This window comes from Pempheris klunzingeri, chromosome 10 (genome assembly GCF_042242105.1).
Source record: "Pempheris klunzingeri isolate RE-2024b chromosome 10, fPemKlu1.hap1, whole genome shotgun sequence".
Taxonomy (NCBI): domain Eukaryota; kingdom Metazoa; phylum Chordata; class Actinopteri; order Acropomatiformes; family Pempheridae; genus Pempheris; species Pempheris klunzingeri.
In genome coordinates this window covers 26,815,004-26,837,956 of record NC_092021.1, presented here as the reverse complement: position 1 = coordinate 26,837,956, position 22,953 = coordinate 26,815,004, and the positions used below count along the sequence as shown (strand labels likewise).

Here is a 22,953-nt window from a genome sequence, read left to right as displayed (position 1 = left end):
TAACACACAATAACACAAAGAAACTAAAACATCAAGGCAGCAGCAGCTCCTGTGTCCTGTTCTCTAAAATCCCTGTTTTAGTGAATGTAGTCTGGTGTGTGTGCTGTTTGTGGTTAAACCAAAAGGATCTTCCAGTTCTCTCTCTGTAGGGATCCTTTCCATGATGCTGTCACACACTTAGAATGACACTCTGAGCCTGTCAGTAGAAACATCTGTTATATCGCCCTCTTCAAAACACACCAGACTCCATTGACAAAAACAGTAATTTTAGCTCACAGCACACAGGAGCTGCTGGTCTGCTGCTGCCTTGATGTCTTAGTTTGTGTTATTGTGTGTTACACATATTGTGTTGGATGTAAACTGACCCTTTAAACCACCAAAGTCACACAGTGACACAAACACACTGACTGATGGAGGCAGCAGCAGACCAGCAGCTCCTGTGTGCTGTGAGCTAAAATTACTGTTTTTGTCAATGGAGTCTGGTGTGTTTTGAAGAGTGGACATACACCTTGTTCAGGTGCAGTTGCACTGTTGTACCTACCAGTTATTTAGACACCAGGATTAGTACAGACGGGGCCCAGGTTTGAAAACACCTGGAATTTTCCTTTAATGGAGGTTTGGTCTGTGATCAGAAACACACTCTGTGCTGCGTCACATTTTCCTTCTAAATCCATCAGGACAAAACTTTGGCTGTTTTTCCCTCCGATCAATTAAAGTGCTGACACAGCAGGGAAATCCCCCAGTTCATCAGGTGAGTCAGTCAGGTGGGAGGGACACACACACACACACACACACACACACGCACACACACACACACAGACACACACACACACACACACACAGACACACAGACAGAGACACACACACACAGACACACACACACACACACACACACACACACAGACACACACACACACACACAGACACAGACACAGACACACAGACACAGACACACAGACACACAGACACACAGACACAGACACACAGACACAGACACAGACACACACAGACACAGACACAGACACACACAGACAGAGACACACACACACAGACACACACACACACACACACACACAGACACACAGACAGAGACACACACACACAGACACACACACACACACACACACACACACACACACACACACACACACACAGACACACACACACACACACACACACACACACACACACACACACACACAGACACACACACACAGACACACAGACACAGACACAGACACACAGACAGAGACACACACACACAGACACACACACACACACACACACACACACACACACAACTGAAGCAGCTCACAGTAACAATACTATTATATATTCTGTCATTATAGGTTATTGATCCTCGTCACTGACGGGGAAGCAGGATTTTACTGTTGGAGCTCATTCTGAACTATGTAGTATCAAACTGCAGCTGATTAATAATAATAATCAATACACTGATTGATTGGTTTGTAAAAACAGTGAGAAATGACGTCACAATGACCTCACAGTGACTCCTTCAGTCCAGAGATCAAAGATATTCAGTTTACTGACGTTTAAAACCTGAAACATGAATTTTATAATTGTTATTATTATTATCAGTGATTGATTAGGATGATCAATACAGAACCACCACAGAGACAGTGATCAGTGTGGTCAGTGTGGTCAGTGTGATCAGTGTGATCAGTGTGATCAGTGTGATCAGTGTGTGATCAGTGTGATCAGTGTGTGATCAGCGTGGTCAGTGTGATCAGTGTGATCAGTGTGATCACCGTGTGACCGTGCTGTGTGTGTGATCTCTACCCTGAATGACCCCTGGGGGGCCCCGGGGGCTCCGTGCTCAGCTGGAGGAAGCGGGCCGCAGCAGAGTTTCCAGGCCGGGTCAGGGCTTTCCAGAGGGGGCGGAGCCGGGCTGCGGGAGGCCGGCCAGGAAGTGGAGGCTCCGGCTGCCTCACGCTCTCTCCTCCAGTCCGCGTCAGTCCGCCATGTGTGAGGCCGTCCTGCTGGACCTGCTCCACGGCTGCTGCCGCCCTGCGGGTCCCGGCGGCTCTGTGCTGCCGGAGGAAGCTGCAGCAAACCCCGCATCGGCCCCGCAGCTCTTCCTGCTGCGCGGGAAGCACCGGGGGGAGGACGCCTCTCTGACACGCGCGCCCCCCGGCTCGTGCGGACGGGAGCCGCACGAGCTGACCGGCGGCTCCACGGCGGAGTGTTTGTTCCGGTTCAAGCGGAGCCTGGACGACCTGGACCTGACCTCCGTCCGGGTCCTCACGTCCCCGCGGGGCCGCGCGGTGCTGCGCGCCTACCAGAGGCTGCTCTTCACGGCCGCTTACACCTTCGACTACCGGCTGACCACCGAGCACTGCCTCACCTGTCCGAGCCTAGCAGGCCCCGCCCACCCCGACTCACCTGGTGCAGGAGTCCACGAAGAAGAAGAAGGTGGTGAAGAAGAAGAAGAAGATGTGTCCTCCTTCCTGCAGCAGCTTCCTGCGGTGAGAGGAGAGATGACAACCCTGCAGTCCCCCCTGATCCCAGGTCGGTTTAGAGATCTATAAATATCTATAAATATCTATAAATATATATATATATGTGTGTGTGTGTGTGTGTGTGTGTGTGTGTGTGTGTGTGTGTGTGTGTGTGTGTGTGTATATATAAATATATATATGATCTGTCACTGATGAGATGAGAGGAATAACTCACTACAAACTTCACTCATGTATGTAGGGTTGAGTCAGACTGGCTGATTGGTTTGAGTGTATCACACCTGTACTCATCACCTGGTGTGTCTGTCAGACTGTTTCGGTCACGGCTTCAGCACCCGGACAGGTGGTGTCTCCTACCTCCCCACCCTCTCCTCCCTGAACCTGTTCTGCAGCAGCAGGCGGAGGGACCCCGGCGCCGTGGTGCTGGAGAACAGGCGCCGGCTGGCCGTCCACGCCGGTTTCCACCCTCGGCCTCTACTCATGGTCAAGGTACATCACAGGAGAACCAGACACTCAGCAGACAGGAGCCCCCCCCCCCCCCCCCGTCAGCCATGTGTGTACTGCCCCCTAGTGGCCACTGGCTCGTACAACATGAGGAAAAGACTTGTGGCACAATGTGATATAAATAACTTTTCATGTAAGAAGTTACAAAAAAGACAGAAGAGATGAAGATGGAGATATTTTCATAACTGATTCATTATTTAAATTTTTAAGCTTCTCCAATATGAAGATTTGCTGCTTTTTGTGTCTTAACATGATGTGAAATGAGTTTTGGGACACCTGGTGGCATCACACGTGGCTGTAGGAAACTGTGACAGGCTCAGAGTGTTATTCTAAGTGTGTGACAGCATGATGGAAAGTATCCCTACAGAGAGAGACCTGGAAGATCCTTTTGGTTTAACCACAAACAGCACACACACCAGACTACATTCACTAAAACAGGGATTTTAGAGAACAGGACACAGGAGCTGCTGCCCTGCTGCTGCCTCCATCAGTCAGTGTGTTTGTTTCATTGTGGGACTTTGGTGTTTTAAGATGGTGCCTCAGATCCACAACACAATGTCTGTGTAACACACAATCACACAAACAAACCAATCAATGGAGGCAGCAGCAGACCAGCAGCTCCTGCATTCTGTGAGCTAAAATCACTGTTTTTATGAATGGAGTCTGGTGTGTTTGAAGAGAGCGATATAACTGTTTGCGGTTAGCCTCTCTGACGTGTGAACTTGTCTCCTGCAGGTGGACCACGGCAGAGATGTTTGGGTCGTGGGGAAAGCGGAGCCGCCGAGCTACGACGCCGTGGTAACCAATCAGACGGGGCTGGTCTTAGCAGCTCCGGGAGCCGACTGTATGCCGATCCTGTTCGCCGACCCGGGGTCAAAGGTCATCGGAGCCGCTCACGCAGGTGGACGCTCCGCTGGTTCTCATCATAGAGAGTGTCACTGTATGTTCTGACTCGTGCTCACGCTCCACCTCTGGTCCTTCAGGCTATAAAGGAACCCTGATGGGCGTTGCTATGGCGACGGTGGAGGCCATGGTGAGGGAGTTTGGTTGCCAGGTGAGCGACATCGTGGTGGCCGTGGGCCCGTCGGTGGGGGCGTGTTGTTTCACGCTGGAGAAGAATCAGGCGCTGCTCTTCCAGAGCATCCACCCAGACTGTGTCCCTGATCCAGAGTCCACCAGACCGCACGTCAACATCCGCCTCGCCAACAGGTAGCACCTGGAAACTGTTGTTCTAAGTGTGTGACAGCATCATGGAAAGGATCCCTACAGAGAGAGACCTGGAAGATCCTTTTGGTTTAACCACAAACAGCACACACACCAGACTACATTCACTAAAACAGGGGTTTTAGAGAACAGGACACAGGAGCTGCTGCCTTGATCTCGTAGTTTCTTGTGTTACAGTGTGTTGCACAAATATCATGTTGGATCTGAAGAAACTCTTCAAAACACCAAAGTCACAAAACAACACAAACAGACAAACTGATGGAGGCAGCAGCTCCTGTGTTCTGTGAGCTAAAATGACTCATTTTGTCAATGGAGTCTGGTGATTAATGGTTTCTGGTTAGACAAAAAGGATCTTACATGATATATACGTGACTCCTAACCGAACCAATCGTCCCTCCCCAGAGTTCTCCTCCAGAACGGTGGCGTGCGGCCTGAGAACATCCACGACGACTCGGTGACGGAGCGTCCCTGCGTGACGCCCTGCACCTCCTGCCACCCCGAGGCCTTCTTCTCCCACGTCAGAGACGGACCCAACTTCGGCACCCAGGTGGGCTTCCTGTGGATCAGGGAGCCGGGGGGGCCGTCTGATAGGAAGCCCCAGGTAGAAACACCTGAGACAGATCACATGTGAAGTACTTGTTCTGTATCTGACAGCTTCAGTTTCACACATTCAGATCTTTAAGTTTCTAAAATGAGAGAAAAATATAATATTTTAATAATCCAAGTATTTTTTATAGAAGATTTTTATGTATCTGAATCATTTGAATGTTTCTTTAATAATTTTGAGGTTCATGATCTATATGGTTTTTTGTGTGTTAACCATCTTAATTCACCCCCGATAATAATAATAATAATAATAATAATCCTGATGTCATTTTTCATGTTGTAGTTTTAAATGTCAGTAAACTGAATTCTAATAATTGATGGAGAAAATAATAAACAGATGAATCCAGAACAGTAAAATCCTGCTTTTCCATGAAAACTTCACATTATTTTATTCTGATTTTATAAATCAAAGTGAAATATTTAGGAGCTCTCGTGATGAATATTAACAGCTTCATCTTCATCACAATTAGTGTTTTCTGTCCTGCTGCATTTTACCACATATTAATTTTAATGTAAAATAAATGTTAACTGCTGTTTCAGTTCCGACTGAGTGGATTTTATTTCTAACGGGACCAAATAAAAATCAGCAGCTGGCGTTAATGTGGCTGTAATGAGGAGTTCAGGTGCAGGCTGGAGACGTGGGAAAGATGGCCGCTGTGTGTTCATTCAAGTGTTTCTGCGGTTAAAACTCTGAACTCTCCAAATAAATAAGACGACTTCTGAACTGTTACAGCGTCATTGGTCAGAATAACAGAAAACCTTCACTAGAATTATGATGCCAGAAACTAACTTTATCTGCCATCAAAAGTCAGAGGACATTTAGTCCCTTTGGTTTAATACGTACGCAAACACACCAGACTCCATTGACAAAAACAGGGATTTTAGCTGACAGGACACAGGAGCTGCTGGTCTGCTGCTGCCTCCATCAGTCAGTCTGTGTGTGTTACACAAATATTATTTTGAATCTGAACTAAACCTTTAAAACACCAAAGTCATACAACAACACAAACACACTGACTGATGGAGGCAGCAGCAGAGCAGCAGCTCCTGTGTTCTGTGAACTAAAATCACTGTTTTTGTCAATGGAGTCTGGTGTTTTTGAAGAGAGCGATATAACGGCTGTCTAAAATGTTGAATATATCCAATATATTTGATTATTTAACCGTTTTAAACAAGACAGAACACAGATGTTTCCGGGATACAGACAGAATTTATTTCAATAGACAAATGAGTCTTGGTTTGTCTGTAAAAAGGAGCCCTTTTTCAAAAAGTAAAGTTAAATGAAGACAAAGATGAACTGAGTAAAGAAAAGTGTTTCTGGAGAAACATCTTGAGTTTCCACTAAACTTTAACATTTTATTTAAAACAAAATCATCAACTCAGTGCAACGTCGTCACAGTAAACATCCTAATAACAAAAAAAGAGAATCTCATGTTTTGGGTGAAAACCCCTTTAAAAGTGATAAAACTAGCAGGAATGACACCAAGCTCCACCAGCTCTGTCCTATAAATAATAACAATAATTAGATTTCCATCTGTGTCAAACAAACCAGCAGCTCCTTTGGTTTGAGTTTAAACAGAAACACTTTCAATAAATAAATAAAAGTCACTCAGTCATTGTTTTTTCTTCATTTCAACGCAGCCAAACACAAAAGTCCTTCAACTTTAAGGCCAGTTCAGAGTTTCATCTTTAAATTACATATATTAAAGCATAACTCCAGTATTTTCAAACCTGGACCAGTTTTATATCTTCAGGAACCAGAAAAAGAACGCGCGACTTTGCTGTTTTAAAGAGGTAAATTCACAGTGACACAAACACTGTGTGTGTTCTGTGAGCTAAAATCGCTGTTTTTGTGAATGGAGTCTGGTGTGTCAGCGATACAACCACTCAGGTTTAAAAACACCAGAGTTGCCCTTTAAGTAACGAGCTTCACTAAAAGTACAACAGAGGAAGAGTTTCAGTTGAAAACCAACAAAAACAAAAGCATCTGGAACGAAACTCAACATTTAAAGTGACAAACAGCGTTAATAAAGCTCCAGTGTTGCCATGGAAACGCCACGTGTGACACCACCGCCCCAACTCAAAGATCCTCTTGGTTTTTCTGGAGCTTTTTTCCGGTTATTCTGACCATCAAACTGATCTGACTGATGAACCCCCCCCTCTGATTAACTAACACAGACCTGGTTCTGGTTCTCTTGGTTTAACCCTTAAAAACCCTCCACGAATCACTTTGCTTCTCCAACTCGTCACGTCACTGTAGACGTCTGTTCTTCCCCAACGCAAACCTCCAGCACTGCGTCGCCTCTTCACACGTGTGGCTCTTGGCGCCCAAACACGACCGCACTGCTCGTCCTGACTGATCGAGAGGAAAGTTAATTACCAAACAGGTATTAGCTGGTCTCGCTTGGCTGCTGTAACCAAAGCCTCCTGGTTCTGGACCAATCAGGTGTCGGTGCCACTCTGGAACCAGTTTACTGTGCTGGTGACCCAGGGGAGCTGCCGGTGACCCACGGGAGCTGCCGGTGAGCCACAGGAGCTGCCGGTGAGCCACAGGAGCTGCTGGTGAGCCACAGGAGCTGCCGGTGAGCCGTCGCCTCCGTCAGTTAGTTTCAGTTACTGAGTGTAAAACACCAGGCAGCAGACCAGCAGCTCCTGTGTTCTGGGAGCTAAAATCCCTGATTTTGTGAATGGAGTCTGGTGCAGTTGTCCCAAAGGATCACGTTGCAGCCATTGCAGCCCGTTTGGTGGCTGCTGGCTGAGGTGATCTACTGGACCAGTTCCAACACTTTTACTACCTACCAGTCACTCAGACACCAGGATGAGGACAGAGAGGATCATGGGTAGAAACAGGGGAGTTAACAGAAGTGACTTCAGTTGATCTGGAGCGACTTTTGCTTCTTTGTTTTGTCAAGTCTTTGCATTGAACTTTTCCAGCGTTACCCTTCTTCATCATCATCCTCCTCCTCTTCCTCAGGCTTCCTATGGCTTATTCAGGGTTAGTGTCCAAAAGTCGACAGCGGTCAATGATTGACAGCTGCAGGGTTTCCCCTCATGTGCACATGGCTTATTCTTCCTCTTCAGTCCACCTGGTCATGTGACTGAGGCCAAACACCTGCAGATCACAGGTATGAACGGTGAGCAGGTGGACATGAGACACGAGGTGAGAGACCAGTTTGCTTCATTTCAGCGTCTGTGACCTCTGGAGGACATTGTCATTGATTACTTATGGGGTAACTAATTAGTCTAAAGGAAAACTAAACTGAAGGAAAAGACAAAGTAGACAAACGTTCATGAGGCCGAACGTTCACAGTGACACACTTCCTCTAATTATCATCACTTGATATGTGGCTCATAACTAAAGTATGTCACCGTGTTGTCGCTGTTCCTCATTAAACCACCTCCATCAGTGCAGCGACACCTGCTAACACTGATTTAACCTGAGGAACAGCACACTTACTGTCTAATGTTGTGACATACTTAAGTTATGAGCTACATATTAAATAATAATAATAAAAAGGATGTGTGTCACTGTGAAGGTGCCTATTCTAACACTGTAATACTGATTAGTGATGCTGTTAGCGAGCTAGCCTGCTAACTGCTGCACTGATTCAGGAACAGCCATCAGCCCAGTTACAGACTGTCGCTAATACTGAAGTACTTTAGTTGTGAGCTAGTTAAAGTTAGTTAATGCTAGTTAAAGTTAGTTAAAGTTAGTTAATGCTAGTTAATGCTAGTTAAAGTTAGTTAATGCTAGTTAATGCTAGTTAAAGTTAGTTTGTCTTCTTTGCCTTTTGACGATGTAGCAGCGGTGAAATCAGTTCACCGTCACGTTCGTCTGTTTGTGACCAGACTGAGACGAAGCAGCCGATCAGAATCATTATGGATGAAGAGAAGACGTTCGGAGGATCATTCGGAGGCGACGATGAGGACGATGGTTACCATGGCAACGGTCAGGGTCAGCCCGACTCCACACACACACATTAAACTGAATGCTGAGAAATCTGAGCCGAGTTGACCTTTGACCCCTAAAGCCTGCTGCTGTTTGTCAAGCAGGAAACTAAAGTGAAGGTGGCGACCTGCTTCATCCCTCAGTCACAAAGAAACAAACCAGTTTCTCCTCTGAAAACAGGAGAAGCATCAAAGTGTCACACTTATGTTCCCTTCATGGGGAAAAGATCCTCTTAGCTTTTAAAAACTGTTTCCTCCAGGCTGCAGGGGCGTCACAGGAAGTACACTCATCCTTCAGATTAAAAGCATGATTTTTAAAAAGAGTTCTTCTGTGTTTTTAATCCTAAATCTTCATGAACGCCCCTCCAAAGTGGAGGCGGTCCACTTCCTGTCTGTGAGCACCACGTTTCCTCCTGGTGTGAGTTCACGGTCGATCGGAGGCGGCGGCAGCGACGGAGAAACGGGCTTTAAATCAGCACCATGTGACCTTCCTTCAGCCAATCGGCTTCTCCGGTCGCTGCAGCAGGAAGTGAGAAATTCAAAGCGATGAAACAGCCGACGTGTCCAGCTGGATCTGAGGGACGCAGTCGATTTAGGAATGAAGAGCGGAGGTCCTGAGGAAGGAGCGGCGGAGGAGAAGAACTCAGGAATGAGGAAGAGGAGGAAGAGCGAGAGGAAGAAAAGGAAACCGAGGATGAGGAGGAAGTGTGCAGCCGCCGCCCCCAGAGGGCGACAGATGAGTGGTCAGTAAATGTTCAGCTACCCGTGTGTGTGTGTGTGTGTGTGTGTGTGTGTGTGTGTGTGTTTTATCAGCTGCAGGTGCAGAGCAGCAGTCCGGCCACCAGGGGGAGCAGGTTGAGCAGCAGCAGCCACAGAGTGATGGCGAGACCAGGAGAGCTGGAGCACGGGTCTGAAACACACACACACACACACACACACACACACACACACACACACACACACACACACACACACACACACACACACACACACACACACACACACACACACACACACACACACACACACACACACACACACACACACACACACACACACACACACACACACACACACAAGATAAGAAGATAAATAGAAAAACAGTAATAAGAACAAACACCGTAAGAACATAACACCAGACTCCATTGACAAAAACAGTAATTTTAGCTCACAGAACACAGGAGCTACTGCTCTGCTGCTGCCTCCATCAGTCAGTGTGTTTGTGTTATTTTGTGACTTTGCTGTGGTGGTTGGTTGAAATGGTTAAATCAGATCCAACACAATAATTGTGTAACACACATCAGCACAAACACACTAACTGATGGAGGCAGCAGCAGCAGACCAGCAGCTCCTGTGTTCTGTGAGCTAAAATCACTGTTTTTGTCAATGGAGTCTGGTGTGTTTGCAGAGACTATAACGGCTGTAAAAATAGGGCCCAGGTTTAAAAATACTGGAGTTCTCCTGTGTGTGTGTGTGTGTGTGTGTGTGTGTGTGTGTGTGTCCAGTGAGGACAGGTGACACTGACCAATGGGGTTACTCCTGGAGGTGTTGATGGGTGGGAGTTGGTGGGGGAGGGGGCAATCGTCACAGAAGTCGGTGCAGGCGGGGCAGATCAGGACGCCGTTGTAGACCCAGTCGTTGACCCGCACGCTGACGCTCAGCAGCTGACCTTTACGGACGCAGGGGAAGGAGCGGTCCTGAACGTACACCACCAGGCCCTGAGCTGAGCACCGCACCTGGACACACACACACACACAGCGTTTTAATAACCACCGTAGACCCATCCGTGTTGCAGACGGCGAAGGAATCAAACCGCCAACGGCACCTTGTAGCATCCGGAGCCCCAGTCAGGATACGTCATCTTCCTGGTGCACTGCTCCATGACGAAGGCCGACTTCTGGTACAGACACACCGAGTCCGGTCCGTACTGCTCCGCTCCGTAGTTCCTCCACCAGTCTACACACACACACACACACACACACACAGTTAATTGTTTTTAAAATATTCATGTGAAATAAATTAATCATAATGAATTAAATCCTCCTTCAAAGCCACCAGACTCCATTGACAAAATCGGTTATTTTACCTTGCAGAACACAGAGGGTCGTGGGTCTAGTTGCTGTGACTTTGGTGTTTTAACATTTCATTTCAGATCTGAACTAACGTGTTTCAACACCAAAGTCACATGACGGCACAAAGAAACTAACCGATGAAGGCAGCGGTAGACCAGCAACTTCTGAGTGCTGCAATTTAGAATTACTGTTTTTGTGAATGGAGTTTGGTGGCTTTGACAATGGCTTCAGTTCCCCGTCAGAAAGTGATGAAAATACTCTAAATACAGCGTCCACTTAATACAGACTGTCCCTTTAATGGTGTGTGTGTGTGTGTTACCTGGCTGATTCGCTGACACTCTGCAGTAGGAGTTCCTCTGATATTCTCCACTGAGGTGCCAACTGAACTCCTGACTGAAGGGACAGTAATCAGCGATCTCCACGGCGCCGCCGAAGAACGCCACCTGGTCGTCTGACACGTCCGGGATCCTCTCAAAGTACTGACACACACACAGCACATGCAGTAGTTTCAACATCGTTCAGATTAATTAGTTAATTAAAGTTAATTTTCAAAATAAATTCTCAAACATTAATTAGTTCCAGCTCCTGAAATGTGAGAATATTCACAGTAACTGGCTGTGAATTCAGTATTTTTAGCACTTGGACTCCAGATTTTTGAGACTTTGGGACCATTTTTCACTATTTTCTGACATTTCGTCGTCTCTCCAGCAGGTGACCTGGTGCAGCGTACCTGGTACTCCAGCGGCAGCTCCTGTGGGTATTTCTGCAGGTTGCAGACGGCCACGGCCAGCTGGTCCTGTCTGCAGGTCAGCTGCAGAGGAGAAGCTCGCACTGTGTCGCAGTACGGAGTCACAGGATGTCGTCTGCAGAGACAAACACATCACAGACGCCATCGGTCAGGACGGACGGACGGTTCTGGAGTCATAGTTCATTTATGTTGGTTTAGAAGTTAAAGACAAACTGGTTACTGTGATGAAAGAGCTTGTTTGATCCACTGACAGGCTCAGAGTGTTATTCTAAGTGTGTGACAGCATCATGGAAAGGATCCCTACAGAGAGAGACCTGGAAGATCCTTCTGGTTTAACCACAAACAGCACACACACCAGACTACATTCACTAAAACAGGGATTTTAGAGAACAGGACACAGGAGCTGCTGCTCTGCTGCTGCTTTGATCAGTTGGTTTGCTTGTGTTATTATATGACTCTGTGTTTTAAAGAGTTGGTTCAGATTCAAACTAATGTGCTAAAAAAACATAAGTCAAAACAACTAGACCAGCAGCTCCTCTTTTCCCTGAGGTAAAAATTCTGTTTTTGTGAATGGAGTCTGGTGTGTTTGAAGAGAGCAATTTAAGGGACCAGGTTTAAAAACGCCAGATTTTGTGAAATTCAATAAATCTGGTCTCCAGGAGCCAACCGTAAAAACATCTAAGGAGTGTAAGAGTCTTATTGTGACCTCTGACCTCTGTCTCTGTCTGTCCATCCAGAACTTGCAGCTCTTCATGACGAAGTCGCAGCCGAGGCCGCGGCCCCAGTCCAGCCTCTGAGCCAGGCTGTAGTTGGCTCGGTACCAGCCGCTGTCCTCCATGATGGCCAGCGTCAGCCGGGAAAACACCCGGTTCTGGGTGTGGGAGCCCGTCATCGCCTCGTTCTGAGAGAGGAGGAGAAAAGCATCACAGCCAGGAGGAGAAACCCGAATAGTTGGCAGACAGACAGGTGGAGAGAGACAGGTTACCTCCAGCAGCCTCTTCTCCCAGTGGTTCAGCTCGGTGCCCGTCCCTCCCTGGTTTTCCAGCTCCATCCCCTCCAGGATCGGACAGTTAAAGTGCCTCCGGGCCTCCTCCTGGAACCACAGTCAGCTCCGTCACAGTCCGACAACAACCGACAGAACAACTCCACTATCATGCTGCAGCCTCATCAGTTATTAGGAACACATTTTATGATTTACAATTTTATGAGAGAAAAGTCATATTCTGTAAAATCAAAGTCAGAAATGTCCCAGAAAATTGCATAAGATTAAAGTAACAAATGTACAAGTAAAAACCTCTGATATTCTTTGAGATTAAACTCACAAATGTATGAAAAAAACTGTTTTCTGTGAGATTAATGTCACGAATTTCCAAAAAAAACAACAGCACTTGAATATCCACTGAGATTAATGCCTTAAATTCATGAAGAGATTCAAGTAGTAACTTTACAAAAAACCCACAAATTTATAGGAGAACATAATGAATATTCTTAGATTATAAATTTATAAATCTGCAAAAAAAACCTGAAATTCTCTGAGATTAAATTCACAGATTGAAGAGAAAAAAGATGATTTTTAATCACACCCTGTTTTCTGCCTGCAGTCAGATTTAGCGATGAGGAACTACTCTGATTTCAGCCCTGTTTTATTTATATTTTTCAGATTTTTCTCTTCATAAATTAGTAACTTTGATCAGATTCTTTCCTCGGGACATCACCCTAATGTAATACAATGGCTGGAATACACTGCTGTAAATTTATGAATCATTAGAAATTAATTTCTCACATCTTCAAATGTCTTGTTTTGTCCAAAACGCAGAGACATTCAGTTTAACATCGTGTCTGACAAAGAAAAGCAGCAAATCCTCAAACGTCTCAGAAGCTGGAAACAGTGAATCGATGAATAAAAACAGCTGCAGATTAATTTTCTGAACTAGTCTTCAACCAACGAGTCTTAAGAACATGCAGTAAAAAACTCTCTGCCTCACTGATGAATCCACTTCTGTCAACGTGCTGATGTTTCTCACCACAACTCGGGGAGTGACGAGGACGTGGACTTGGTGTCGGACCATCACGCCTCCTCTGATGTCCCACAGCCTGCTGACCCTCCTGATCACCGCCTCGCTCCACTGGTACAGACCCAGACTGGAACACACACAGTTTGACACCAGAGCCTCTTAAAGGAGGACTGCGCTGTTTTTAAACCTGGGCTGTATTTGTTCACATGCTGGTGTCTAAACGACCAGGAGGCGCTCAGAGTGTTTATTATGATTAAAGGGTAACTCTGGTGTTTTAGCCACCGACAGGCTCAGAGTGTTATTCTAAGTGTGTGACAGCATCATGGAAACACACCAAACTCCACTGACAAAAACAGTCATTTTAGCAGTTTAAAAACACTTGAGTTAAACTTAAGGATAATTAAATTTATAAGTGAGCCCTGGTCTCACAGTAAACTGTAGACTTCCTGTTTGTCTGAATGTGTGTTTGACTCATGCTGGACTGACCTCTCGTTGAAGGCAGGAAGGCCGCTGGCGAAGCGAGGAGTCAGAGGTTTGCCCTCATCGTCGTGGTAGAAGGCAAACAGACCCGCTGAAAACCCCTGGTGGACAAAAGAGGAACAGAAGACGAGAAAAAAACTTAAATATTCTGAGATTAAAGAAACAAATTTACGAGAAAATTAAAGCTAGCTAAACTAAAGCCAGAGGCTCCAAAATGGAGGAAGCTGTCAGGAATGACTTTTTCAGCTGAACCCTGCATGAAGTCTGACAGGAGAGTAAAAGTGTGCTGAACTGACCAGAGCGTGGATGATCTCATGTTTGACGGTGGACAGCATCCCTTCAAACTCCTGAGGCTGAGACGAGATCATCGCAGGGCACAGGTTGGCGTAGCCTGCTATAGGTCTACAGGACACACACACACACACACACACACACACACACACACACACACACACACAGTGTAAATACTGCAAGCACACTAATGTTAATGTAATGTGAAAAAATGTATAATATTGTATATATATATTCACAATATTGGCTTAATCTATTAGAAATACATTAGTTAATTATATATATATATGTGTGTGTGTGTGTGTGTGTTTATATATGTATATATATGTATATATACATACAGTATTTTAGAATATTTTAAAAGTAAAATAGTAAGAAAAAAAAAAGTATGTATTTAAGTGTAATTAAGTGCATCTTGATGTCATTAACATATTAAAACAGCACACATTTACATTAATCATACTGAATATACTCAAATGACGTGTATAGTTGAGTGTTGAATAATAAATTTGGAGTTATATGGAGGATAAAAACAGGGAACTGGTGTACAATATCCAGATTATTATGGCTGAACAATTTATTAATACCAGACCACCGTCTTCATGAATAAGCACTGAAACATATAAAAACCAAACAAGGCCTGGAAATTCACCAAAACATACAGATAAATAAAGATAAAGAAGTAATAATAACACAATTATTTTCATTATATTTATTACTTTCTGCTCAGCCTCTGATTTATTTGTCCTTTGATGCCATCTTGATTTTGTAAAAGCCAGAGTTTGTTTACATATTAACAATAAAATACAAAAAAAAAAAGAAATGTAAACTATGACAACATGGCGTCTAAATGCGCCGTCCCTCCCCACCTGTCCAGCTCTGCCTCCAGCTGGCAGTAGGCGGCGTAGGCCACTATGTTCTCCTGCCCACAGCGCTCCGTGGTGACGCCGCTGACGTAGAGCACGAAGTCGGACCCCTCCACTCCGGGGCCATCTGGGGGCCCAACGGGGCCGCAAGACTTCCCCGATTCACTGCACACCTTACATTGCTATGAGAGAAGTACACCAGAGGAGAGTGAGCAAAGGACGTCTTTCTATAATAATCTGTAAGAAGGATCATGATGAGCTGCAGAGGACGTCAGTTCGCTTCTACTCAGACGATTCACCGTTTTATCCACCTGTTGATCCTAATGATTCTGGTCCAGCGGCTCTATATGATGGCTTTGCATAGGCGCCAGGGGCTTTTTTTAGGGTTTAGGGTTAATTTCTTAGTATGTACAGTTACTTTTTGGAGTTTAGCATTACTCTTTTTAGGGGTTTTAGATACTCTAAAGCTCCTTTTTTCAGGGTTATGGTTACTTTTTTAGCATTTACGACTACTTTTTTTTTTTTAGAATGAAGGGTTACTTTTTTAAGATATACAGTTCATTTTTAAGGGTATGGAGTTACTGTTTTTTAGGATTTCGTGTTAAGTTCAAGTGCACATGATGATGTTGAATCAGTCACAAATAACAAAAACTTGGTTTTGCGTCGAAATAAGTACAGGTGAGTTAAGTAGCTTTGTAATTTGTCTTGACAAACTATGAAATATCTGCATTATGTCACTGAGACATGCAGTCACTGCTGAAACTAGAACAATAGAAGAACACAATGAAAATATGATCATTTATGTTAATAATATTAAACAAGCTTTATACTGAAAGAAAAGCTTTACTGGACATAATTGAAGACTCTATATTGCAGGAATTGATACTTTCAGGTGTTAATTAAATGGAAATTTTCATGCTGTACATCCCCTTGCCCATCACTGATCATGCACCCCCAATTTCCAGAAGCGCCCCAACCCTTTGTAACCCCTGTCTCTCCTTTCTGATGAGATGTTTAACTCCATTTTGGGTGTTGAGCCTCACGTTTGGCAGCATCAGCAGGAGAGGTGGCAGCACTATAATTAGCTCCTGTCCAGCGTCTACGATGACAATAATGAGATTAACATTGAGACAATAACCTTCTTCTATCCTTTCAACCCTCCACCCTGCCCTTTAATCCCTCCATGGGTCCATCTCACCACCTGCTGCCTTGTTGTCTTAATCAGTCCTCCTTACCTCAGGCCTGCTTTACAGACAGTAAATCACTCTGGTGTCTCTGAGCACCATGAAAAAATCCTGATCGTTGGTGGTGTCCCCCAGGGATCAATCTTAGGTCTCCTTTAGTTTTTGTGTTTACTTTTTATCCCTAAAATCCAACTGACCCATGATAAACAATTCTTGTTATTGTCTTAAGCACTTGGAGACATCTGTTCCACACTTACACCCACCAGCAGGACATGTCTGTTGATATCAGTGAATATTTAGCCCAAGCTAGAAACGTAAAAGCAATTGTTTTTATTTATGTTTCTTATTACAATAACATTTATTTGTGGCATTTCTGACCTGCAGGTGATGCTGTGGCACGACGACGGGGCCACACCGGGTGACGTTGGCACAGGCGTCCTCACAGTAGCGATGAGGGTCATCTCTCTTTCTCAGGTACTGGTTGGTTGCACATTGTCTGAGGCAACAGAGACAACAAGCACATTAATTCATTTAGTGAACTAATTTTGAATGATGCGCCGCAATGTGTGGCAGCCATCCTTGTAGTTCTAAATATCTATCTCCTCCACATCCTGGTGTCTGAGTGACTGGTAGGTAGTCAAAGTGTTGGAACTGGTCCAGTAGATCACCTCAGCCAGCAGACACCAAATGGGCTGCAACGTGATCCTTTGGGACAACGGCACCTGATCACAGTAGGTCCACTAAAAGAGCTTGTTTGATCCACTGACAGGCTCAGAGTGTTATTCTAAGTGTGTGACAGCATCATGGAAAGAATCCCTACAGAGAGAGACCCAGAACATTTCCATAAAACACAATAACACAAACAAACCAGCAGCTCCTGTGTTCTGTGAGCTAAAATGACTGTTTTTGTCAATGGAGTCTGGTGCGTTTGACGAGAGTGATAAATCAGCTGTTTCTGGTAAAAGCCAGTTGTCTCAGTAGCACATCGATACGAAAACATCAGACAGAACACAGAAAACTGGACTGAATAATCGTGATCTGTCTCGAGTTTAACACAGGAATGTTAAATAGTTCACCTTTAAAGTCACTCACATTAAATGAGTGGCTCTAGCATGAGGATCATTGTGTGGTGGACCCTCCATGGGGATGGGACAGACCACCTACCTGCTGAGCAGCACTGGTCCCACCCTGCGCCTCACACTGAAGGCCCTCTGCAGGTAATCGATGGCCTGAGGAAACAGCTTATCCTGTGGACACACACACACACTGACAGTTAGCTGTGGGCCCAAATCCAACCTTCCAAACGCCCACTCAGACGTCTGCAGGTGACTTCACAGGTGCTACAGCCTCTCTTATAGGTGTCCATTATCAACAGATACAAACTGTTCTCAGGTGTTACTCACCTTTACCAGCCTCCTCTTGTCTGCAGGAAGCCTGTGGAGAGAGAGCACATCCGCTAGAGACAGAAAACATCACTTACACCTACATACTGAAGTCACAGATAAACTATCACATCTCAGACTGCAGCTTTAAAGGAGAACTCAGCTATTTTTCAAACTGGGTCCTCTGTGTCCACATCCTGGTGTGTGAGTGACTGGTAGGTAGTCAAAGTGTTGGAACTGGTCCAGTAGATCACCTCAGCCAGCAGACACCAAACGGGCTGCAACGTGATCCTTTGGGACAACTGCACCTGATCACAGTAGGTCCAATAAAAGTGCTTGTTTTAGCCACTGACCTACCAACCATTTACCAGGGTTAGAAACAGCAGAGTGCTCCTTTAACTGCCACGTGTCTGCCTGTGGTGGCGATGGTCCTGAGCTCATATTCATATCCTTCTCTCCTGTTTGTGTTAGTGAATGCGGTCCTGCAGGACTCACTGGTCAACACTGTAGTCGTAGATGATCTTTATCTTCAGCTGAAGGTCGTCGGGGGAGCTTCTCTTGGTCAGGCGCTCAGGCTTCAGGTACACATGATGGACGACCTAAGAATGACACAAAACCACGTTTACACCTGTCGGTATAACAGTGTGCTCTCTACGACGACGAGCTTTCTTCCTCATTCAAATCAGTGGGGTCTATTAGATATTGTCCAATCTAATTTAGTCTTGTCTCGTCATACAGAACTTTTCAGGAATGTATGTTTTACAACAAATAATTTAGAAATGACTTTGGGATGTATTTTGTGGGATAACTATGACTGTTATTGTAATTCTTTCAGGCACTGATTATACAGTTTGAGACAAATTATCAAATAAGTTATGTTATTAATTTTCACCACTAAAAATAATCATTTCACAGAACACATCAGTGCATTTCGGAGCATTTTAGTGCTAAATTTAACTTTTTTCAATGTCAGGTTGAGTCGTGCTTTTATTCTGAAGACTCTGTCCGGAAGTGTTATTTTTGTTGTTGCTAGGGGAACGCAGGCTAAAGGTTGAACCGTCAGGCTGATGAATGAACTGTTGTGTTCAGTGTTAATGTGCCTGACAGACATGATAAATTCTGTATTTTTGTGATTAAACACATTAAACCCTGTGAGTGGCGACATAGCCTTTCGTTAGCATGTTAGCTTACTGGCTAACTGTACAGCAAATCTCATAGAGGTAGCTAGCTAACTGAACATGCTAAAGTACTCTTACACTTGATGTTGCCCCAAAGTAAATATTTCACGTCAAAAAAATAAACCGCAATTTGCTTTAGAAGATGTCAAGAAATAAATGTCCACATACAGTGTGACAGTAAAGTATTTATGTTACCAAACAGTATAAACATATACTTTAATTAGCCACCGCAGCTAACATGCTAGCTAGCTTAGCCCCTCCGCTACCATAGTGCTGTAGCCGGGTTAGCTGGTTAGCTAGCTTAGCCGGGTTAGCTCGGCTGATGTGACCGGACCGGGGCTCACCTCCTCGGGAGCCGGGGCTCGGTGTTTGCACGTCCCGTGGCAGCTCGCTGAGACAGCCAGGACGGAGAGGACGAGGGCAGGGCCGAGGAACCAGGACAAGGACGGCTTGCCATCCCCGCTCAGCCTCGGCTCCATCCTCCGACCAGCCCGACAAGCGGAGCTCGGCAGCCCGACGTCAACAGAACCTCCGCCGGTCCGGTCCCCTCGGTGCTCGTTTCGGTCATCGCTTGCCGGGTGAATCAGAACATGTTACCATCCTGCGAAAACCGTAAACACGTTTAAATCCGAATAGAAGCGGAGGCAGTGGCACCGGCCGGTAAAAAGGTAAAATCAGTGGCTGACAGCAGCGGCGGGTCCCGGTTTGCTGCTCGGTGTCAGCTGAGCGGAGAGCACCGGCGCTCCGGAGATCGTCTATGACAAAGAGGACTCACTCAAAGGAGAATGTCCTGAACACAACTACAAAGATCGTCTAATAACAAGAGGACTCGCTCACTGCTTGGGAGCGCCCCAAATGTTTGAATACAAATGTATTTAAAAACGTGTTTTATGTTTATATAATATTATATAACAATATTTATCAAAGTAATAGGTCTCTACACAAACAAGCTAACTCAGTGAGGCAGTAATGGACTCCCTGTTTTAGTGAATGTAGTCTGGTGTGTGTGCTGTTTGTGGTTAAACCAAAAGGATCTTCCAGGTCTCTCTCTGTAGGGATCCTTTCCATGATGCTGTCCGTCTAAGCCTGTCAGTGGCTAGTGCCTGGTGTGGTTATGATTGGTTGTATGTGGAATTGGATTGGAATTTCCCCTTGGGGATTAATAAAGTATATTGAATTGAATTGAATGTCGGAAAGCGTACGAAATACCATGTATTTGCACTGCAGACAACAATTTAAAGGAGGAAAATGTGATTTTTGGATCTAGTACGTGTCTTTTTTAACCGTCTTCTCCTTCTTCTTCTTCTTCTTCATCACTGACCATGTGATGTTGGTTCCCACGCTCTGTGACATCCAGACACCAAAAACTGATTAGCTGCCCCGTCAGACGAGCTGAATGTGATTAGCCCTGGAGGGTCGTCTTTGACTGGATACTGACCCCGTCTGGGGTGAGGCGGAGGGAGGACTGAAAGGCTGCTCTGTGTCTCATCACCTGAAGCCTCCTTTTGATCCTTTCCTCGTTCACTCGGGTCAGAAAGTGCAAACTGTCCACTCTGTCGTTGGAGAAGATCCTCCAGTCAAGTTAAGGCGAAACCCTGCAGGTGAATGAGGTAAACAAACAGATATCACCATGAAACTTCTCACTAACATGAACACAATTATTTTTTGTTTTACAAGTTTCCAGAAGTTTTAGTTTAAATTTGCAGATGAGGCATTGTCTGATTAAAAACACACCAATTTGCAGACACTTCCATAAAATAAATCTGAATATTGGATAAAGCTGATTCAAGCCTCTTGTTTCATTTTGTTGAGATATTTTATGGTTGCATAAGTCAGAAAACACTGTCAATAGCCATAAAAATACATTTTCACCATGTTGGAAGGAATAAAATATCATGTAAATCAGGCTGTGAATGATAAACAACCAAACCCCACAGTGAAAACCCTCAGAACAAAGAGGGGGTCTGTTAATGGAGACTTCTGGCTCATAGTGAGAAACTGGCCTTTAAATATACGAACGACAGAAGAAGAAGAAAGTCCAGCTGCTCTGAATGACTACAAAGAGACACAAAACAACCACAAAGAGACACAAAACAACCACAGAGACACAAAACAACCACAGAGAGACACAAAACAACTACAAAGAGACACAAAACAACCACAGAGAGACAAAACAACTACAAAGAGACACAAAACAACCACAGAGACAAAACAACCACAGAGAGACAAAACAACTACAAAGAGACACAAAACAACCACAGAGACAAAACAACCACAGAGACAAGACAACCACAGAGAGACACAAAACAACCACAGAGAGACACAAAACAACCACAGAGACAAAACAACCACAGAGAGACAAAACAACTACAAAGAGACACAAAACAACCACAGAGACAAAACAACCACAGAGACACAAAACAACCACAGAGACACAAAACAACCACAGAGACAAGACAACCACAGAGAGACACAAAACAACCACAGAGAGACACAAAACAACCACAGAGAGACAAAACAACTACAAAGAGACACAAAACAACCACAGAGACAAAACAACCACAGAGAGACAAAACAACTACAAAGAGACACAAAACAACCACAGAGACACAAAACAACCACAGAGAGACACAAAACAACCACAGAGACAAAACAACCACAGAGACACAAAACAACCACAGAGAGACACAAAACAACCACAGAGACACAAAACAACCAAAGAGACAAAACAACCACAGAGACACAAAACAACCACAGAGAGACACAAAACAACCACAGAGACACAAAACAACCAAAGAGACACAAAACAACCACAGAGACAAAACAACCACAGAGACAAAACAACCACACAGAGACAAAACAACTACAAAGAGACACAAAACAACCACAGAGACAAAACAACCACAGAGACACAAAACAACCACAGAGAGACACAAAACAACCACAGAGACAAAACAACCACAGAGAGACACAAAACAACCACAGAGACACAAAACAACCACAGAGACACAAAACAACCAAAGAGACACAAAACAACCACAGAGAGACACAAAACAACCACAGAGAGACACAAAACAACCACAGAGACACAAAACAACCAAAGAGACACAAAACAACCACAGAGAGACACAAAACAACCACAGAGAGGCACAAAACAACCACAGAGAGACACAAAACAACTACAGACACAAAACAACTACAGACACAAAACAACCACAAAGAGAGACAAAACAACCACAGAGACAAAACAACCACAGAGAGACACAAAACAACCACAGAGACACAAAATGTCTGTATGTAGTCTGAGGAGTCGTACAGAGTAAATATCTGAAGTCTGGTCTCAGGTTGGTGTTTTGATGTTTGTGTCGTGTGTTCGGCTCAGAGCGGCTCCACTCTCCACTTCCTTCGTCTCTGATGTGGTTTCTGACGCTTTCAGACCCGAATGACAAAATCAGTCGTGTGTCGTAAACCCGGGCGTGTCGGAGGCCACGTCCCATTCCGAAACCCAACCCACCTCTTTAAGACATTGTTGTGGACGGTTTGGTGGTTTTCAACTTCTCTTTCATCTGTTTCCTCTCTGACGCTGGAGGTTCAACAGGAATTATCAAACTCTAACGTCCCCAACATGTTGAATTATTGTTATTCCTGTGAATGTGAAGGGTCCCAAAATAATCAGAGAGATGAGGGGTTTATTTCTTCTTTTTGCCTTTTATTTCTTATAAAATACTGGCTAAGATTACTTCAAATTAAACAATCTTATCACTCACATTATGTCCATAATCTGTGACGGGGGGGTCACAAATAGACATAAATAATTATCAACAAACAACAAGAAACTAACATTATTTGACTGTGTGCACTGGCCGGCTTTGTGTTTCTCATTATTTTGAGATATTTATTATTTACAGACAGAATCAAGAGCCGTGAATCAGTTACACAAAACAAAGTTTATTATAAAACGAGCGACATAGTTTGGAG

The 22,953-nt window shown here is 44.8% G+C and overlaps 2 protein-coding genes across 3 annotated transcripts; one reads left to right on the top strand and one right to left on the bottom strand.

Annotated features, from left to right (window-relative positions):
- The first annotated feature begins 1,805 nt into the window (after nt 1-1,805).
- lacc1 (laccase (multicopper oxidoreductase) domain containing 1) lies at nt 1,806-4,962 on the top strand. Its single transcript, XM_070837575.1, has 5 exons — nt 1,806-2,529; nt 2,788-2,966; nt 3,717-3,882; nt 3,965-4,190; nt 4,608-4,962. The coding sequence occupies exons 1-5, from the start codon at nt 1,806-1,808 to the stop codon at nt 4,834-4,836; spliced, it is 1,524 nt and encodes a 507-aa protein (XP_070693676.1). The 3' UTR covers nt 4,837-4,962.
- A 4,587-nt stretch (nt 4,963-9,549) lies between these two features.
- lmln (leishmanolysin-like (metallopeptidase M8 family)) lies at nt 9,550-19,699 on the bottom strand. Of its 2 annotated transcripts, XM_070838102.1 has the most exons (16): nt 19,320-19,699; nt 18,293-18,396; nt 17,819-17,849; nt 17,580-17,662; nt 16,794-16,911; nt 15,235-15,413; nt 14,371-14,476; nt 14,081-14,175; nt 13,604-13,721; nt 12,565-12,672; nt 12,293-12,480; nt 11,562-11,694; nt 11,151-11,310; nt 10,585-10,715; nt 10,285-10,495; nt 9,550-9,669 (listed from the first exon to the last, which is right to left on the bottom strand). In XM_070838102.1, the coding sequence occupies exons 1-16, from the start codon at nt 19,452-19,454 to the stop codon at nt 9,569-9,571; spliced, it is 2,001 nt and encodes a 666-aa protein (XP_070694203.1). In that variant the 5' UTR covers nt 19,455-19,699; the 3' UTR covers nt 9,550-9,568. The 2 variants fall into 2 exon arrangements, with proteins under 2 accessions (XP_070694203.1, XP_070694202.1); XM_070838101.1 differs by having other exon boundaries at nt 12,293-12,672.
- Nucleotides 19,700-22,953: the final 3,254 nt, after the last annotated feature.

Bases quoted from the DNA above. Each gene is read 5' to 3' on its own strand.
- lacc1 (XM_070837575.1), top strand. From the start codon at position 1,806: ATGACCCCTGGGGGGCCCCGGGGGCTCCGTGCTCAGCTGGAGGAAGCG. The intron at 2,530-2,787 runs GTCGGTTTAGAG...TGTGTCTGTCAG, and splicing joins GCAGTCCCCCCTGATCCCAG to ACTGTTTCGGTCACGGCTTC. The intron at 4,191-4,607 runs GTAGCACCTGGA...GTCCCTCCCCAG, and splicing joins AACATCCGCCTCGCCAACAG to AGTTCTCCTCCAGAACGGTG.
- lmln (XM_070838101.1), bottom strand. From the start codon at position 19,454: ATGGAGCCGAGGCTGAGCGGGGATGGCAAGCCGTCCTTGTCCTGGTTC. The intron at 13,722-14,080 runs GTCAGTCCAGCA...TGTGTGTTCCAG, and splicing joins CTTCCTGCCTTCAACGAGAG to TCTGGGTCTGTACCAGTGGA. The intron at 9,670-10,284 runs GTCAGTGTCACC...TGTGTGTTTCAG, and splicing joins CTCCAGGAGTAACCCCATTG to ACCCGTGCTCCAGCTCTCCT.